General features: G+C 58.1%; 1 protein-coding gene across 1 annotated transcript; it reads right to left on the reverse strand.

Moving 5' to 3' along the window:
• Nucleotides 1–207: 207 nt before the first annotated feature.
• On the reverse strand, nucleotides 208–7,777 carry RBM15 (RNA binding motif protein 15). The gene has a single exon (XM_050327109.1). It carries the CDS (start codon nucleotides 7,774–7,776, stop codon nucleotides 4,942–4,944), a length of 2,835 nt encoding a protein of 944 aa, XP_050183066.1. The 5' UTR covers nucleotide 7,777; the 3' UTR covers nucleotides 208–4,941.
• Between the last annotated feature and the right edge of the window lie 8,928 nt (nucleotides 7,778–16,705).

The raw sequence follows: 16,705 nt of genomic DNA on the forward strand, positions 1-16,705 counted from the left end.
GGACCCCTCTCCGCTGCCGACGCGTTTTGTCGTCAATTCAACTCCCAGGCCAGAAAAACCATGATTTTTTTGCTCTCTTTTTTTTTTTTTTTTCCTCAAAAGAAACAATTTATTTAGAATGAAACAAAATATCAGCTCAACTGTGAGCGCATGTTTTTGAGTGACAGCTACTTTCAAAGCTGTGTGAGCCATAAAAAGGGTATTTCCTTTACTTTTTTTTTTTTTTTCCAGCAATCTTGTGTACACAGCACAAAGCAAAGAGGTCATTTTTTTTTTTCCACTTAAAACACGGGCATTGGCATCACAATAGCAGATACACAACTTTTTTTTTTTTTTTTTTTAAAGCTGCCATTTTTTTTTTTAGTAAAATGCACAAATACTAAACAGATAAGCTTTCTTCCATCAGGAGGCCCATGGAAATTCCACATAAGCCACAGCTTCTCTTCCCAAAGGTCCATTTTAGAGCTTGGTATCCCATGTCTTCTGCAGTCCACCAGATTTGCTTTGCGAGGAGGAAAGAAAACGTTATTTCAATACAAATGTTTACACCAGATTTGGGGGGGTTTGTTTTTTGTTTTTTGTTGTTTTTTCCCCCTCTCCCCCTCCCTACATCGTACAGATGGACACAAAGAGCTACGAGGCCTTTCTGAATATTCTACTTGGATTTCAAAAAAAGCACCAATTCAAACCCACGGGCACAAAACCCCTCAAGAATGAAGTCGTCTCTTCCAGGGGGGAGATGCAAAACAAGCAAGTAGTGCAGGGCTTCGTTTTGGACCAAGGTTAAACTAAGGCTTACAGTACTGAGCATTTACCCAACTCGCAGTAACAGCTGATGGGACACGTTGAAACCATTAACCACGAGGAAAACCAACCCAACTGTGGCTCAGCTGGGTTGGCTTTCCTCCCGGGGTTATCTCCCCCGAAGGCAACTTTTATCACCAAACCCATGAAATGTAGTGTTGCTAACACAGCTCTTCTGCCCTCGTTTGGCCGCGCCAAAGTAGTAAAGGAAAAAGGTCAAATCAAAGACACGCCCAGTGGAACTGAAAATTGTTGCTATTCAAGTCGTATTTCTCCGCCAGCGCTCGCGCACAAATCGGAACTGCGGGAAGTTGAATGTTCAACGAACCCCTCTCTGAACCGGCTGGGCCGTTTTTTTTTTACGCCTGATACAAAAATCACCTCATCGTCCAGTCTATGAATCATTGGAATATCTGTCCTTCGATGCTGCACAGCGGGGGACGAAGGGGAAAGAACCCCAAAAGCTCTAGAGACACATGGCATCATTTCTTCCCCTCTGGGCACACACACGGACTCCCCAGGAGTCCCTCAACACTGTTTCACTTAAAGAGCCAGGAATCACCGTTTTCCAAGCCGTTTTATCCCTGAGTCCTCAGAGTTTTTGAACCTGTCTTCACAATTTTGATTCGCTCCCCTCCTCCTCCCCCATTAACGCTCGAGGCCTTTCACCTCGGTTACCATCAACCAGAGGGTCTCCCAAACCCGTGGAAGAAATTCCAACCCATTCTCTGCCGAGAAAAGTTTCACCGAAATATTCCACCTTTCAACACCCTCGTGGGAAAACGTGAGAAAGAGAGAGAGAAGGGAAGATTTTTGTCTTGCCCAGCCCTTCTCTCTGCAGCGCTGACAAAGATGCGTTTGGTATTTCTGACCCTAAAACCTCTGGGTTGAGAGTAACCTCGGTGTTCCCACCACAGCAGCTCAACGGGAGCAAACAAAGCGGCTGGATGGAGGCCAAGGAAGTTGCGTAATGTTTCCAATTAAAAGAAGGAAAAAAAAAAACAACACAAAAAAAACCCCAAACCCCAGCGAACTGAAATCTCGAACAAAAACTATGAGTCACTTGAGGTTCTTTCCCCCAAAGCGTTCAAGCACAAGGGTGAAATGATTCAGGGAAAAGGGACATCCTTTTTCCAGGCTAATTCAAGACGCTAATGAAATATCGGAACATCAGCTGCACACGCGAATGTGGAGGGAAACCCAGCTCTCGCCGGAGCAACGGAATGCCAGACACAAGGAGAGAGCCAACAACTGCTACATCTGCTTTGCTCTGCACACAGTGGTATCACCCACGGGCTTCTGAATGCTCAGCCCTGGCCAAGACAACTTCAGTGGGCAGTTACTCCAGTGGGGGAATCCCTCAGACCAAGGGGGAAAGCACAGCCCATCCGGGATGGCAGCACCGGGATCCTGGCAAAGCGGCTGCCAGTCAATGTTTTGCCCTTAAGAACCCTCCAAGGGTGTTAAAATCTTTGCTTACAAAACAGAGCAGCCGCTACAAATAAACCAGATTTAAAGGGAGATACTCCAGGAAATAAGGAGCCGGAAAAGCTGGAGTCAAACACAGCCTCGCCCGCTCCTTTTCATCCCCCGCCCAGCATAGCACAATTTGGCTCACTGCAACCAGTGGTAGTTAAAACCACCAGGATTTTCCCAAGGAAAAACTGGAAGTGCACCCAGGATGCTCTTCCCACACTGAGTTTGCCTTGACCAGCCACGCTGACCCCAAGTTTTATGGCTTTTTAAGCAGGTGCCTGCTGTGCCTCAGCGGAACAAACGCTGCTCTCAGCGACTTCCAGTGTCCAACACAAACATTTAGTGCTTTTTTCCTTCTTTTTTTTTTTTTTTTTCTCCCTTGTTTAGGGCGGATTTGAATTCCCAGAGGTTCAAATTTCTTTCCTAGAAAACCCTTTGCAAGTGATTCCTGTCGGATGCAACGAGAAAACCCCCTCTGAACACGAGCAGCACTTGAACAGAGTTGATCCCCTGCTGACGCACAACAGACACCTGCTCCAACCAAAACATTCTTTGCATTAAGTGGTAAACACTCTGGAACTCCCACAACACAGTGATTTGCATTTAAGGTGTCGTTCCCCCAAAATTCTCGTTGTTAATAGGAAGCTGAACAGCTGAATTCTGCCATCTCTTACATTCACCCCGAAGGACAACCCAGAACTCCTGAGTTTTACCCCTCGAATTTAAGAGCATTAAATGAGGCTTTTAGCTTCTCACTTAGAAAGAAAAAGAAGCTTTGAAAACCAAAACCCCCCTGCCACATTGGAATTCTTAGTTCTTGGGATACTGTGTCCATTCATTCCAGGCAGATAATCAACCAAAGTGGTTCAGTAACAAAAATTTCCCTATTTTTGTGGCAGAAACTCAAGCAAGTTCAGTTACACCCACACAGTACATTCAAGACATTTCCTCCTTCATCTCCTATTCACAACTTATTCCCCATTTTGAATCTGATCAAGTTGTACCACAAATCAACCCACCCCTGCATCCATCACCCAAGGAATCTATTGGAGCAGCGTCGCTTTTCCGTGGCCCAAATCCCTGAAAACGTGGCTAAGTGCAAGGTTACATTCTGGGTTTAAGTGCAAGATCACAATTTTTGGGGCCTGTAAAGAGATACCAGTCAGATTTACACTCCAGTTTAGAAGTTGCTGCAACATCCTTTTGGTTGTTAAACAGAGCACTGGGGATTTAGATCCCCCTTTAGGGATTTAAATCCCTTCTTCCCTCCTAAATGCCTGGATTACCAAGGTGGCTGAGACAGGTGAAGAAAAGTGCCCAATTGTTGGGGAAAAATAAGAGAAAATTAACCATGTTCTTTGAAAAGGAAAAAAAAAAAAAAAAAAGCAGAACTGTTTCATCCTTGAATCACAGGAACAAGAGCTCAAACCTTGGCACCTCGGAGTGTTTTTAATACTTCTCCAAGATGCTAAAACCACTTTTCTCCAGGTGCCCAGAAAATGATAAACCTCATGTAATGCCCACTGCACTGTACCTGAAGAGTCCCTAGCAGACAGCAGTTCCTTGCTATTAACAAAGAGGTAAAACGTTAATGAGAACTTTTATGTAATTAAATTATCCCAGAATTAAAAGCATCTCTGGAGAGAAGCACTTACTTGCTGAGAGTTTGCACTGTGGAACCAGACCCCACTGTACCTGCAATTCTTGGAAAACACACACAGAAAAAAAAAAAAAAATTGGCAGTAAAACTGAAAACCCACAACAGAACTCAAGTTCTCCTTCAAGCACCTCCTCATTTCCTGCACACCAGAGCGGGCACAACGTTCCTGGTTTGTAACAAAAACTCCCAGCTCGTCACCAAAACCTCCTCACCGCTCCAAACCCAAAGTGCACGTCTGGGATACACCGGGAAACGGGGGGATACACCTGGGAAAAAGCCCGGTTTCAGTGCATGCACCTGGCAGAGGGGAGGAGGGGAGAGGCTGGATGAGAAAGGAATTCCTTTCCCAGAAGGAATTGTGTTCTGCCCACCTGGAAAACATCGACCTTGAGCCACTCGACCCAAAGGGGAAACCATTCCAGCTCCAGAGGGAAGTGATCCCCAAGGCCCACACGGAATTTCAAGGGCTCAGAAAAGGAGCTGACACCAATCTGCCACTAAACGTGTGGTTTTCCAATTCCAACGAGTGCTTTAAACCTGGTCTGTTGGGTCTGGAGCTCTGTCAGAGGACGACAAGCTCTTGGACTTGCTTTAAAAAACATGAAATGAAATAAGGACACAAATCAAAATCAAGAAGACGGGAGTTTTTTCTTTTCCCTCTCCCTCCCCCTCCCCAGTTCTCGTTTTTCTTATTTTTTTTTCAATTTTTTTTTTTTTTTTGTAAATCAAAGCAGGCCGAGCCTCCCTGCTGTCCCCACTGATAGGGAAATTCTCAAAATATCCTATTCACACTACACCTAAACCAACCTCTCTGGCTTCTACCTTTATAGAAAAACGTAGTAACAGAAAATCGGGCCGGGGGGAAAAAAAGTCACCTACAAACAAAGGTCTAATTAAAATAACAACAGGGCTGGCTAAGGCTGTATCCCATAGCACCTGGCACACGCTGGAGGGGCTGGGTGGAGGAGTAGGCAGGGTTGGGAACAGAACACGAGGGCCCCTTAGGACGCCCCCCGGACAATGATCATGACCAGATAGTCATCCTCGGATTTGGCCAACGCCTTGGCCGTGGAGTCCAGGAACTGCTGGGAGAAGTCGCAGGGCGGGAAGGCGTGCAGCACCCCGCTGTTCTCCTTGTCTTTGTTCCCCCCCACGGGGAGGCTGATCACCCCTGCAGCCTGCTTTTGCTTTAGGTAGGACACCAGATTCCTGAGCGGCCTCTGCGTGGAGGTGGTGGCGGGCTCGGCGGCTCCGGCGGCCGCGCGGTTTTCCGCCGCGCCGGGCACGGCCAGGAGGATGGCGTAGCCGTTGGGCCCCGCCACCTTGATGCGCCGGTTCACCTCGTCCAGCTTGGGCTGGTCCAGCCGGAGCCGCTGGGTGATCTTGAGCTGGGCCACCTTCCCCCCCGTGGCCCCCTCCACGAGGAGGCTGCTGGCGACGCCGAGGTCCCCCTGGAGCAGGTGCATGTTGGACGGGAAGTTGCTGTTCTTCAGCAGGAGCATCCCCTGCCAGGCCAAGCACAGCTTGGGCGCCGCCCCGGCCTGCGCCGCCCCGTCCTGCTGCTGTTTTTGGGGAGGGGGTTTGAGGCGGGAGCCCCCCCCGCCTCCCTCGGCCGCCCGCTCATCCTTTTTGGCCGGGCTCTTGCCCTCCTGGGCGGCGGCGGCGGCACCGCCGCGGTGCTTCCGCTCGCGCTCCGCCGAGTTCTTGCGGTCGCGCTTCTCGTTCTGCCCCCGCTCCAGGCTGCCCCGGCGCGATTCCCGCACCGGGGACGGCCGCTCCAAGAGGAGCAGGCGGGACGAGCGCTCGGGGTCGCTGCTGTACCGCTCCCGGCCCCCCAGGAGCTCGGGGCTGCGGTCCGGCGGGGAGCTGGTAGCCAGGCAGTGGCGCTTGCGGGAGGACGAGGAGCGCTCGCTGTCGGGGGAGCGGTCCAAGTGCCGCCCTCCGTCCTCCGCCAGCCTCCGCTTCCTGGGCTGGTCCCGACTGCTACTGCCCAGCTCCCTCTCCCCGCGGTCCCGCTCCAAGGACCACCCGTCCCGGCGGCGCTCCAGGCTTTCCAGCGGGTCGTAGGCAGCCGCCCGGTTACTCCTGTCCCGCACGGGGGGCGGCGGGGGCACCCACTCCGTCTCCGGGTAAAGGTCTCTGTCGCGGTCTCTGTAAAGCAACGGTGGCGTCCTGTCCCGGGCCCCCCGCAGAGGGTCGGGGGGGGCTCCCCGGTGAGCCCCGAAAGCAGCCGCCTCTGCCACGAGCTCGTAGTGAGCCGGGGGCGGCAGGGGCAGGGGCTGCAGGTAGGGCTGCTGGTACCGGTGCTCGGTGTCGGCGAAGTCCACGCGGAGCCGGCGGTCCGGGCCCCCCAGGGGGAAGCCCCTCATGTGCGTGCAGGCCGCCTGCGCCGCGTCCAGGCTCTCGTACTGGATGTAGGCCCAGGAATCCCCTTTGCGGTAGTCGATGGTGCGGATGGTACCAAAGCGGTCAAACTCCCGGGCCAGGGCGGCCAAGGGCACCCAGGGCCCCAGGCCGCCCACCCAGAGCCGGGTGGTGGGGGTGGCTTTGCCGTACCCGATCTTGATGGGGTTGCGCAGCAGCACCTTCCCCGACATGGCCAGCTTGGCCCGGTGCGCCATGTCCAGGTTCTCAAACTTGAGGAACCCGTAGGTGCTGGTCTGCCCGCGGCCCGGCCTCTTGATGTCCACCTCGGTGATGACCCCGAAACGGTCGAACGCCCGCCTCAGGTCCGACTCGCTCACGGTGATGTCCAGGTTGCCCAGGAACAAGGTACGGTTGGCTCTCTGGTCGTCCTCGGGGCTGATCTCCTCCTCGCCCGCCGCTCCGGCACCGCCTCCTCCTCCCGCTCCTCCTCCTCCGCGGAACCCCCCGGCCGCCGCCACGCCGGCCACCCTCTCCAGCCCGTAGGCGGGCCGCACCCGCGCCTCGTAGAACCCGCCGTAGTCCCGCTCCCTCTCCAGCTCCCGCGGCAGCGGCGGCGGCGGCAGCCGGCCCAGGGCGAGCTGCTGCAGCCGGTAGTCCCGGTAGCCCAGCGCTCCGCCGCTGCCCGCGGGGGACAGCGCCCGCTGCGCGGCCCCGGCCGGCGGGTGCCGCACGGCCGCCGCCACCGCCCCCACCGCCGCCGCCGCCCCGTACGGAGACTCCTTATCCAGCAGCGCCGGGGAGCGGCTGCTGCGCCGGCGGCCGCCGCCGCCCACATAGACGGCCTCGATCTTCAGCGGGCGGTCGTAGAGCACGAGGCGGCCCCGCGCGTGTTTGGCCGCCCGCGCGTCCTCGGGCCGGCGGAAGTTCACGAAGGCCACGCGCTCGTCGGAGCCGGAGCCGGAGCCGGGCCCGGGCGGCAGGCGGCTGATCTTCACGCTCACGTCGCCGAACCGCTTGAACTCGTGGAACAGCCCGTCCTCCACCGCCTCGTCGCTCAGCGCCGAGCCCAGCTCGCTGATCTTCAGCGTCTTGTACTCGCCGGGCTCCGAGGAGGAGGAGGAGGAGGAGGAGGCGGCGGCCGCCCGCGACTCTCCGCGGCTGCTGCTGCTCCGCGACGCCTCCGCGGCTTTGCCGCTGTAGCCGTGTCGGCCCCCTCCGCTGGCGGCCGCGCCGCTCTCGTACTCGCGGCTGCCGGCGCGGCCCTTGTCGGTGTGCGCGCCGCGCCGGCCGCTCCCGCTGTTGCTCTCGCCGGACGCCGCCGCTTTCCCGCCGTTGGAGCCGCCGCCGCCGCCGCTGCCGGAGGAGCCGCTGGGCTTCTTGGAGCCGCGGGAGGAGGAGGAGGAGGACGCCGAGTCCTCGCCGCCCCGGGAGCGCTTGGCCTTGGCGGGCGAGCGCTCCTTGCCCTTCATGGCGGCGGCGGCCGCGCTCCCGCCGGGCCCTCCCCGCCCGCCCCGCTCACGCACCCGCCGCCATCTTGGGAGCCGCGCCGGCAGCGCGCGCCGCCCCCGCCCCGGCGCCCATTGGCTGCCCGGGGCGGTGCCCGCGCCCATTGGCCGCCGGTGCTGGGAGGTACCGCCCACAGCCAGGCGCTGCGCGCTCCCATTGGCTCACTGCGCTGTCACTCCGCCCGCTGGCACCCGGGGAGGGGCGGGGAGAGCCGCGGCCCACTCATTGGTCAGTTAGAAAGGGCGCGGCGTTCTGATTGGGCGGCCCCGCCTGTCAATCGCGGCGGTTCAACCACGGGAAGGTTTTCCGCCGCTCGTTGGCCGCTGGGAGGAACTCATGCCCGCCGCCCGATTGGCTGCCTTACCCGCCAGCTATTACCGCCCCGCCCCGCCCTCCCCCATTGGCCCCCGCGCTCAGACGCGGGTTCCCAGCGTCCCTCCGGAATTCTCGCGAGCCGCTCTTTCCCCGCCCCCTTCCCTCATTGGTCACTGCTCGCCTTCGCTGTGGTCTCTGATTGGCTGAGCCTCACGCCGCTCAGGGCGAAGCGCGGGCCTCCTCGCGACTCCGCCCTCGGGCCCCCATTGGGCGGGAAAATCTCCCCAGCGACCCGTTAGGTGCGGCCGCGGAGCGCGCTGATTGGCCAAAGCGAACATCAATCACGTTTTCGCCTGCTCTGATTGGCGGTGGCGGGGCGGGGGGCGGTTCCCCGGCGCGGCTTGCGGCGCGGCCGCCGCTGAGGGCTCAGAGCGCGCCGGGCGGCGCTGGGAGGCGGAGCGGGGGTTTTAAACATCCCGTGAGTCCCCTCAGCCCCCCCAACAAACCCGCCGGGGTGGGAAAAGGTGGAGCTCGGCTACATTCAGTGCCTCTCCCGCCCTCTCTCCGTGTTTCCTGGTTCGCATCCACCCCAGGGAATACAGCGAAGCGCTCCCGGCGCGGCTGTGGGAGCCCCGCAGGGCTCTGCCCGCTGTGGGACCCTGAGGAGCTGCAGGGCCCTGCTCTGCCTCCAAGCCTCCGAACCACTGCTAATATCGCCTACGTAAAGCCTCAGAAAAACGGTGTTATGGCGATTTAATTCCGTCTTTCCTCGAGGAGCTGGAGCTCGGCTCAGCGGCCCGGGGAGGGGAAGAGCCGTGGGTTAGGCCTGAGGGGAAGGTTCGGAGCCGCTGCGGCCTCTGGATTAGGGAAAACCCGTTCCTGTGGGGCAGGAACGGCTCTAATCCCTGTGTTTTGTCAGGATTCCGATCCCACTCTAATCCCTCTGTTCTGTGGGGATCCGGATCCCATTCTATTCCCTGTGTTTTGTGGGGTATCCCGGTCCTGCTCTAATCCCTGTGTCCTGTGATGATCCCGATCCTTTCTAATCCCTGTGCCCTGTGAGGATCCTGCTCTAATCCCTGTGTTTTGTGAGGATCCCCATCCCGCTCTAATCTCTATATTTTGTCAGGTTCCCACTGCCATGTGTTGCCCTGGGGCTCTTCCTCCTCTTTCCCCCTCTCTGCTCTGCCCGTGGGAGTTGTAGAAGGGAGTTGCAGAGAGCCAGAAGGTCCCCCCTGAGCCTCCTTTTCTCCAGGCTGAGCCTCCCCAGCTCCCTCTGCTGCTCCAGACCCTCCCCAGCTCCCTGAGGAACCCCAGTAGTGACTGTGTAGAACCACAGAATTCCAGGCTGGTTTGGGTTGGACCTTAAAGCTCATCCAACCCCTTCCACTATCCCAGGTTGCCCAGAGGGAGCTGAGGAATTAATCCTCAAACAGGTGAGGGAAAACTGTGAGGAAAAACCCTATTTTGCCATATTTCAACCTCATCCTTGAGGTTACATCTGGTAAAACCTGGCACAGCTCCCCTGGCTGGGGAAGAAATCCCTCACCAAGGTCGTCTCTTCTCTTCGGGTGCCTGGGCTGGGGAGAGAAAGGCAGGGATTAAAATTCCTCAGCTGATGAGTCACGGAGTGAAAGACACCTTGGAGGAGCACTGGGCCACATCACCCTCCTGACAGACATTTAATCTGATTTCAGGCCTCCTGGCCCTCTCCTTCCGAGGGGAGACTCTTCTCCTCTGGGATTTTTCCACCTCTGCAGCAGCTGCTGCCGATGTGGATCTCTGTGCAGTCTCTGGTGTGTTTTGGAGCGGGTTTGGCGCTGGGAAAAGGCGTCACAAGCGCTGGGAAGGAGCTCTGGAAAGGATCAGGCTCTGTCAGGCCATGAAAAACCATCTGGCTCCAGCAGGAATGTCCCCCTGGGCCCAGGCTGGATAAGGAGCTGCGCTCTGCTCTCTGCCTGTGCTTAGATATAAATGAATGAATAATTCAGGTGCCAGATGGCCCTGGAGCCCCTGGCCTAGATCTAAACATCTAATTACATCTGGTGTCCATGGCAGTCGGGCAGGCACGTCCCTCTGAGGAGCTGGGCTCGTCCCAGAGGGTACCGGGGTGTTGCAGAACCACAGAAATTTGCTGTTTGCCTGAAAAACAAACAAACAAACAAAACAAAACCACATTTTCAGGGGGTTTAAGTGTGCATTTTACTTTCCAAACCTGGCTGGAGTGGATGGTGGAGGAGCAAAGGGCTCCTGGCAGGACCCAGAGCTCCCACCCCAATCCTGCTGATCCAGGCAGGCTGGTGAGCACCTCGGCTGGGGAGGCATCCGCTGGTTCGCAGTTTTGCCTTCAGAAGAGCTGCCTTCCTTCCAGGAGACGTGCTCAGATCCCAGCTGGCTGCTGGAGGCACGGAAATCCATTAGCTCCACTTAGGCGAGGCCACAAGGGCCCTCCCGGGAGCGGAGCTCGCCGCGCTCTCCGACCTGCAGAGGGGGCGAAGCCTCCCCCGGCGCGGCGGCTCCTGATCCCCGATGATCCCTGCAGGTCACACCTCGCCTGGGCCAGCGGGAAATCAGCTGGAGAACGTGCCCCTTCCCCGCGGGATGCCGGGGAGGTTTGGCAGCAAACAGCTCCCGGCACCTCGAGGAAAGCCGGGAGAGAGCGGAATTCCCTCCATTCCGTGTCCGGCTGCACGGGGTGGGGACTTCAACATTCCTCCCCCTTTCCCGGTGCCCCTGCCGGGATTAACCTCTCCTAAAACCGGGCTTGTGTTATCCGTGTGCGGCGCTGCTCGGCGTCGTCCCCGAGAGCTTTGGGGACAGCTCTGGGGACAGCTTTGGGTCCCCGGGCGGGGTGGTCGCATCGTGGCGGAGCATCCTCACCACCAGCAGCCCCAGACATCCCAGGGCTCCCCAGCCTCGTGTCCCTGGAGACCCCGGGGCTCTGCCAGCGGGCAGGGAAGAGCAGGGACAAGGAAGAGCAGCCCCTCTCCGTCCCGTTGCCGGCAGAGGGCAACGGCAGCCCGTGAATTCCCCGCTGCCGCAGCCCAGCCCGAGCCCCTCTGACCCGGCTCTTCACTCCCCTCCTCTCCCATTTCTTCTCCGTTTCGTCTCTTTCCCTCCGCTGCGCGGGGAGCGCTCGAGTTTAATAAATAATGAAGGAATTTATGGAGCCATTAGTGTGGTAATTGTTCGCTTTCCACCTAATATTCAGAGATTAATGGAGAGGGAAGAAGAAACCCCCAAAGTACAGAGAGAATTAAGGCAGGATCAGGGATCCGGGATCACATTGCAGGGCCACATCCTTCCCAAAGCGCTCTGTCCTGAGGGGAGCTGCTGCATGGACATGGATCTATAATTACAGAGATTTGGGTACCCAGGGACCCCCCCCAGCCCTTGGCTCTCAACTTCCCTCCCCGGGACTCGCTGGGGATGGTCCCACTCAGGACAGGGTGGAGCCACCCGATCTTGGGTGCCCACCTCTGGTTCCTCCCGGCGGGAGGCTCCTCCTCCTCCAGGGATGCAGCCCAAGGAATCCACGCGGAGCTCTGGGAAGCTCTGGGCATCCACGAGCCTCAGGTGGTTTGGCTCTGCTCTGCCTCCGGTCCATCTGCCCCCTGCAAGCTGCTGCCTTTGCCTTCCAAGCCCTACCTGTGCTCGGAGGAGCCCAAATTCACAACCCGCTCCCTCAGAGACCCTTCCACCGCAATCTGGTCCATCCCCGCTCCCTGCCTCGGTTCCTCTCCCTGATCTGGGGGAGCAGCGGGGCCCAGGAGGACTCAGCTCGCCCTGCCGTGATCCCGATCCCGATCCAGGCAGGCAGGCGCCTTTAAAGCGCTGGAGCCATTTCCGTGTCACCACAGGGCAGTGACACAGCCGGGAGTGAGGGACGAGCTGGGCTTCGCTGGGCAGACACCAAACAGGTGGCAGCTCCAGAAGAGGGGGGAGGGAGCACGTCACACAACCACAGGTCCCCAAAACGCCCCAAACACCCAAACTTCATCCCAGCCGGGGCTCTTGGCTGCCTTTCGGCGAAGGATTCTCCTTGGATGGGGAGAGGGAGGGAATATGGGGGAGACGCCCCCAGCCCTGCTCTGAGCTGTAGCGTCAGCGCCGACTGTGACGCGTTTGCAGCACGAGTGGCTCTTGCTCCAGGAGGGAGAGGCTGTGCCAGGGCTGCTCTGGGGAGCCGGAGGGTGACAGCGGCACCGGGACCCGCGCCCTTCCCGGTGTCCCAGCGGGGAGCAAAGCAAGGACACGGCCCGCGGCAAAAGACGTTTTTCCAGCACGCTGGAAGGGAGAAGCTGGACAGGAGCCTGTGGAGCGTCCAGCGCTTGCACGGGGGGACAAAGGAGGTGCCCCCAGGGCTCACTCCGTGAGCCACCCGGCTCCCTGGAATCTCGTGCATCTCTCCCGCATCTCCGAGGGTCATCCCCATCTCCCTGTAGCGTTCGGGGGGGGCGGTCACGTCCCAGCTCTTCCCTGTGACAGGCTCCAGCTGTGGTGTCGCGTAGGACAGCACATCCTCCCCTGGCCCTGTCCCCGTCCCTGTCCCTGTCCCTGCAGCCACGGAGAACACATGGAATCTTCCTGACGTCTTCCCTCCTCTCCAGCAGCTTCCCAAGTGACAAAGGTGTTGTGCTGAGATGCGTCCCCCCGTGGGGCTGCTGAGGAGCCCAGAAAGAGCCTGGAACCCCTCAGCTCATCCCGACCACAAAACCCTGGCATTTTCCCACCCCCCCGAAACAGCTTCTGTTCCCTTTCCTCCATGAACAATTTCCCAGCTCCTCCTAAGCCTCAGTTTCCCCATACTGGGGATTTTCAGAGAGGGATTTTTTTCCCTGCATCCAGATGGATGATGTCCCCAACCAAGCCCCAGCACATCCCACCTTGGGTGCTCCGGCACGGATTCATCATGCCTTTATGTCACCAGTGGGAGGGAAAAACACGGCAATTAAAATAAATCAGAGGCTGGCAGCCCCATTTGTCACCTGGAGGGGAACAGTTCCCGCCTGGATGGGGTGGGAACTCGGGCAGGAGACAATCAATAAAGCCCTCAGGTCTGTAAGGAGACACCCACCAACCTTCAGCCGGGGCCCCAAAGTCAAAACCTCGGCTGACTTTGCCTCAGAGCGACTGCTGGACCTGGGGAAGGAACGTGTGAGTTGAATTCCCTCAAGAGCTTGGGTTTCCAAGCTCTGGGCAAGGCTGTGCTGCTCAAGGAGAGCCTTCTCCAGGTGTAATGGGATCCTCTGGGGGCTGTGAATAATTCAGGGGGCTGGCTGGGGGTGCAGCTCCTGGGGCAGACCTGGCCAGGGAGGGCTGCTCTCCACCTGGGTGCTCCAAACAACAAGAAAATCATCTCGTTTCCACAGGACTGGAAGCTGGGAAACCCTTTTGGGACCCCAATCCCAGCAGAGCAGCTGGTTCAAGGGGCAGAGAGTCACTCCTGGTGCTTCACACCCACCCAGCTTCATCCCCTTGGTGGCTTCAAACTCTTCTCCCAGGGGGCCATTCCTGCCACTCGTGTCTCCTCGTGGATGCTGTGGTATGGGTTTAACTCCACTGCCTTTCCATCCCTCTGGCTGGTCCATCAGCAGGTCACTTCCAGAAGGACTGGAAGTCCAAAAAGAGCTCCTTGTCCAGTCCCAGCCTTCCTGGGGACAAGGAGCCAAGGCAGGCCGTCCTCATCCAGGCAGAGGCACCAGCACAGGTGACTCCCAAGGGAGGAAAACCACGAGGGACGGGGTGGTGGCACCACAAACACGCCTGAGGAAGATTGGTGGGGAGCCCACAGGGGTCTCCACAGCTTGGATTCTGGTCCTATTCCATCAGCAGGACACCTGGATTTGGCTGCTGGTGGATCCTGATGGGGAAAGGACCTTATTTTAGAGACCCAGAATGCTCCAAATGTGGCTTTGTGCAGGGTGTGGGGGGCAATTTGTGGGCACAGGAGGGTGGCTGAGAACAACCCTGAAACCTCCTCCTGCCCTGGGACCTCCCTCATCTTCTTGCCACTTCTGTGCCCCCTCCTCCCCCCCTGGGCTGGGATTAAACCCTGTGGGTCTTCATCAAAACCCTCCTGTACATTCAGTGCCTGGAGCTCCCTCAGCCATGGACTATGTTTTCTTGTTAAATAGATATTTAAGGCAGTCCTGGGGATATTTTTAAATGACCCCTGAAGCTATTTCTGCTTAATTTCCCTCCCTTTTTTTCCTCCGTGTCTCTGCCTGATCTTCTCCTCCGAGGAGGACAAGAGCTCATTTTCATCTCTCCTGTCTGGGAGATGGAGCTGAAGATAAAAAACAGCCCCTCCCTGAAAAAAAAGAGCACACAAAGGCTGAGCAAGGACAGAGCATAGCAGGGTCCAGGTTTGGGGGGCTGCCATCACCAGCCAGGAGCATCCAGGGGGGAACATTCCCCTGTGCAGCCCTGCCAGAGCTGTCAGACCCTCCGTTATCATCAGGTTGATCCCATGTGTGGCCAGCAGGAGATGCAGGGAGGGTCAGGGGTGTTGCCAAGGCTGAGGAAATTTGGGCTGTTCAGCCTGGACAGGAGAAGGTTGGATGGAGACCTCACAGCACCTTCCAGGATCTGAGCTGAGGGGGCTCCAGGGAAGCTGGAGGGGGCTGCTCATCAGGAACTGGAGAGACAGGACAAGGGGCAATGGGTTCAAGCTGGAAGAGGGCAGGGTGAGACGGGATATTGGGAGGAAATTGTTCCCTGGGAGTGTGGGCAGGCACTGGCACAGGTTGCCCAGGGAATCTGTGGCTGCCCCTGAATCCCTGGAAGTGCCCAAGGCCAGGTTGGATGGGGCTTGGAGCAACCTGGGCTGGTGGAAGGTGTCCCTGCCCGTGGGACTGGATGGATTTAAGGTCCCTTCCAACCCAGACTGTTCCATTATTCCATGACTCTGCCACAGAGACCATCCAGCGTGGCAGGAGCAGAAGGGACCTGAACCCAGTGCCTGGGGCAGACCTGAACCCTCAGCCCACGCTGAGGGGCCCCAAGTGGGACCCCATAGCAGGATTTGGGTGTCTCTGAGCTGCTCAAAGAGAAGAAGATTCCCCCACCTTGACCATGAGCTGGCTGGACATCCCTGGACATCACCAGGAAGGTCTTTCCAAGCCAAACAACTTGAGGAATAGGCAGGAAAATGAAGGGAAAATCCCCCCCTGAGCTAATCCAGGTCCTGGGGTGTCACTCCCCAGAGCAGCTCCAGCCCCTCCATCCTTGTCCACTCCATCCCTGCCCTCCTCTAAGCTGCAGCATCGCAGGGAGAGCTCTGAGGGCTCTGTGAGAGCTCCCAAGGACACCAGACAGGGAAGGTCACACCCCCCTCTGCTCCATGAGATGGATTAGAGCTCCCAAGCCTCGTCCAAGGCCGGTGGAGCAGCGCTCTGATCTTCCCAGGTGAGCAGCTCCAGTTTCTCCGGGATACAGAAGGAGGGGGGGGTGACCCCCACCTCCAATGGGAGCCACATTTTCCCGGGATCCAGGGCCAAGGGTGCAGCCCTGCAGTGTCCCCCCTCCCCTCTGGCCACTGTTCCCGCAGGGAGAGCGGCAGCAGCCGAGATAATTCACCATTTAATGTGAGCAGATGGCTTAATTTAAACAAAATCAGGGAGGAGAGGAGCCAGTCTGAGCGTCTCCAGGAGTTCAGGCTCTTCTCCTGTCTCTCCCCCTCCCTGCACTGCCCTTCTCCAGCAGCAGCTCAAGCCTGGATCCCACCCCAGAGCTCCTCAGGTCCTTTCACCCTTTTCTGCTCCCCAGGGAGGACGGAGGGGAAAAAAAATATCCCAGTGTGGCGAAAATTCCCCAAAATCCCCCAAACCTCTTTGGAAACCGTTTGGGTCAACAACAGAAGGTCTTGAGACCTTCAGTTCGTGGGCTGGGCTGATGAGAGGTGTTGGCACAGCTGGAGGGGGTGGCACAGTCCCCCTGTGCCCCTGGGGAGTGAAGGGACAGAGGGGACAGCGATGGAGAGGGGCCAAGGAGGGCAAAATCCTTGGGGATTGGCACGGGAAAGGATGAAGAGCGAAGGGACTGTGGCTCCTGTGCTAAATCCCTTCCTCCTCCTGCCCTGCTGCTCCTTGGAGACCTCCCAGCCATCACAGTGCCCAGTAATCCCTTCCTAAACCCCCCTCCAAGCTCTGCTCCCGTGGACCCCCTGGCCAAGACTTTGTGTCACCCCTGCAGCTCGTCACAGGATCCCGGGAGGGTGGGAAGGTGGGTGGGGGTTGGAAGGGCCCTCTGGATGTCACCCAGCCCAGCCCCCTGCTGAGGCAGGGCCACCTGGAGCAGGTGACACACGGGGGACAGGTGCAGGTGGGTTTGGGATGTCCCCAGAGAGGGAGACTCCGCACTGTTCCAGTGCCCAGCTCCAGCTCTTCCCCCATCTCAGGGCTGGCTCCTTCCTTCCACCCAACACCAAATCCCACCCCAGTTTTGACCACAGGGGAGCTCCCAGTGCTCAAAACCGGCGTTCTCTGGGTCAGCAGGGGTGGAGGGGGCAGAGCTGAGCCCACGGCACCGGCAGGGCCTGGTGGGAACGCGGAGGATGCTCAGGCAAAGGTATCA

Source organism: Myiozetetes cayanensis, unplaced genomic scaffold (genome assembly GCF_022539395.1).
Source record: "Myiozetetes cayanensis isolate MyiCay16 unplaced genomic scaffold, myiCay2020 scf32, whole genome shotgun sequence".
Classification (NCBI taxonomy): Eukaryota; Metazoa; Chordata; class Aves; order Passeriformes; family Tyrannidae; genus Myiozetetes; species Myiozetetes cayanensis.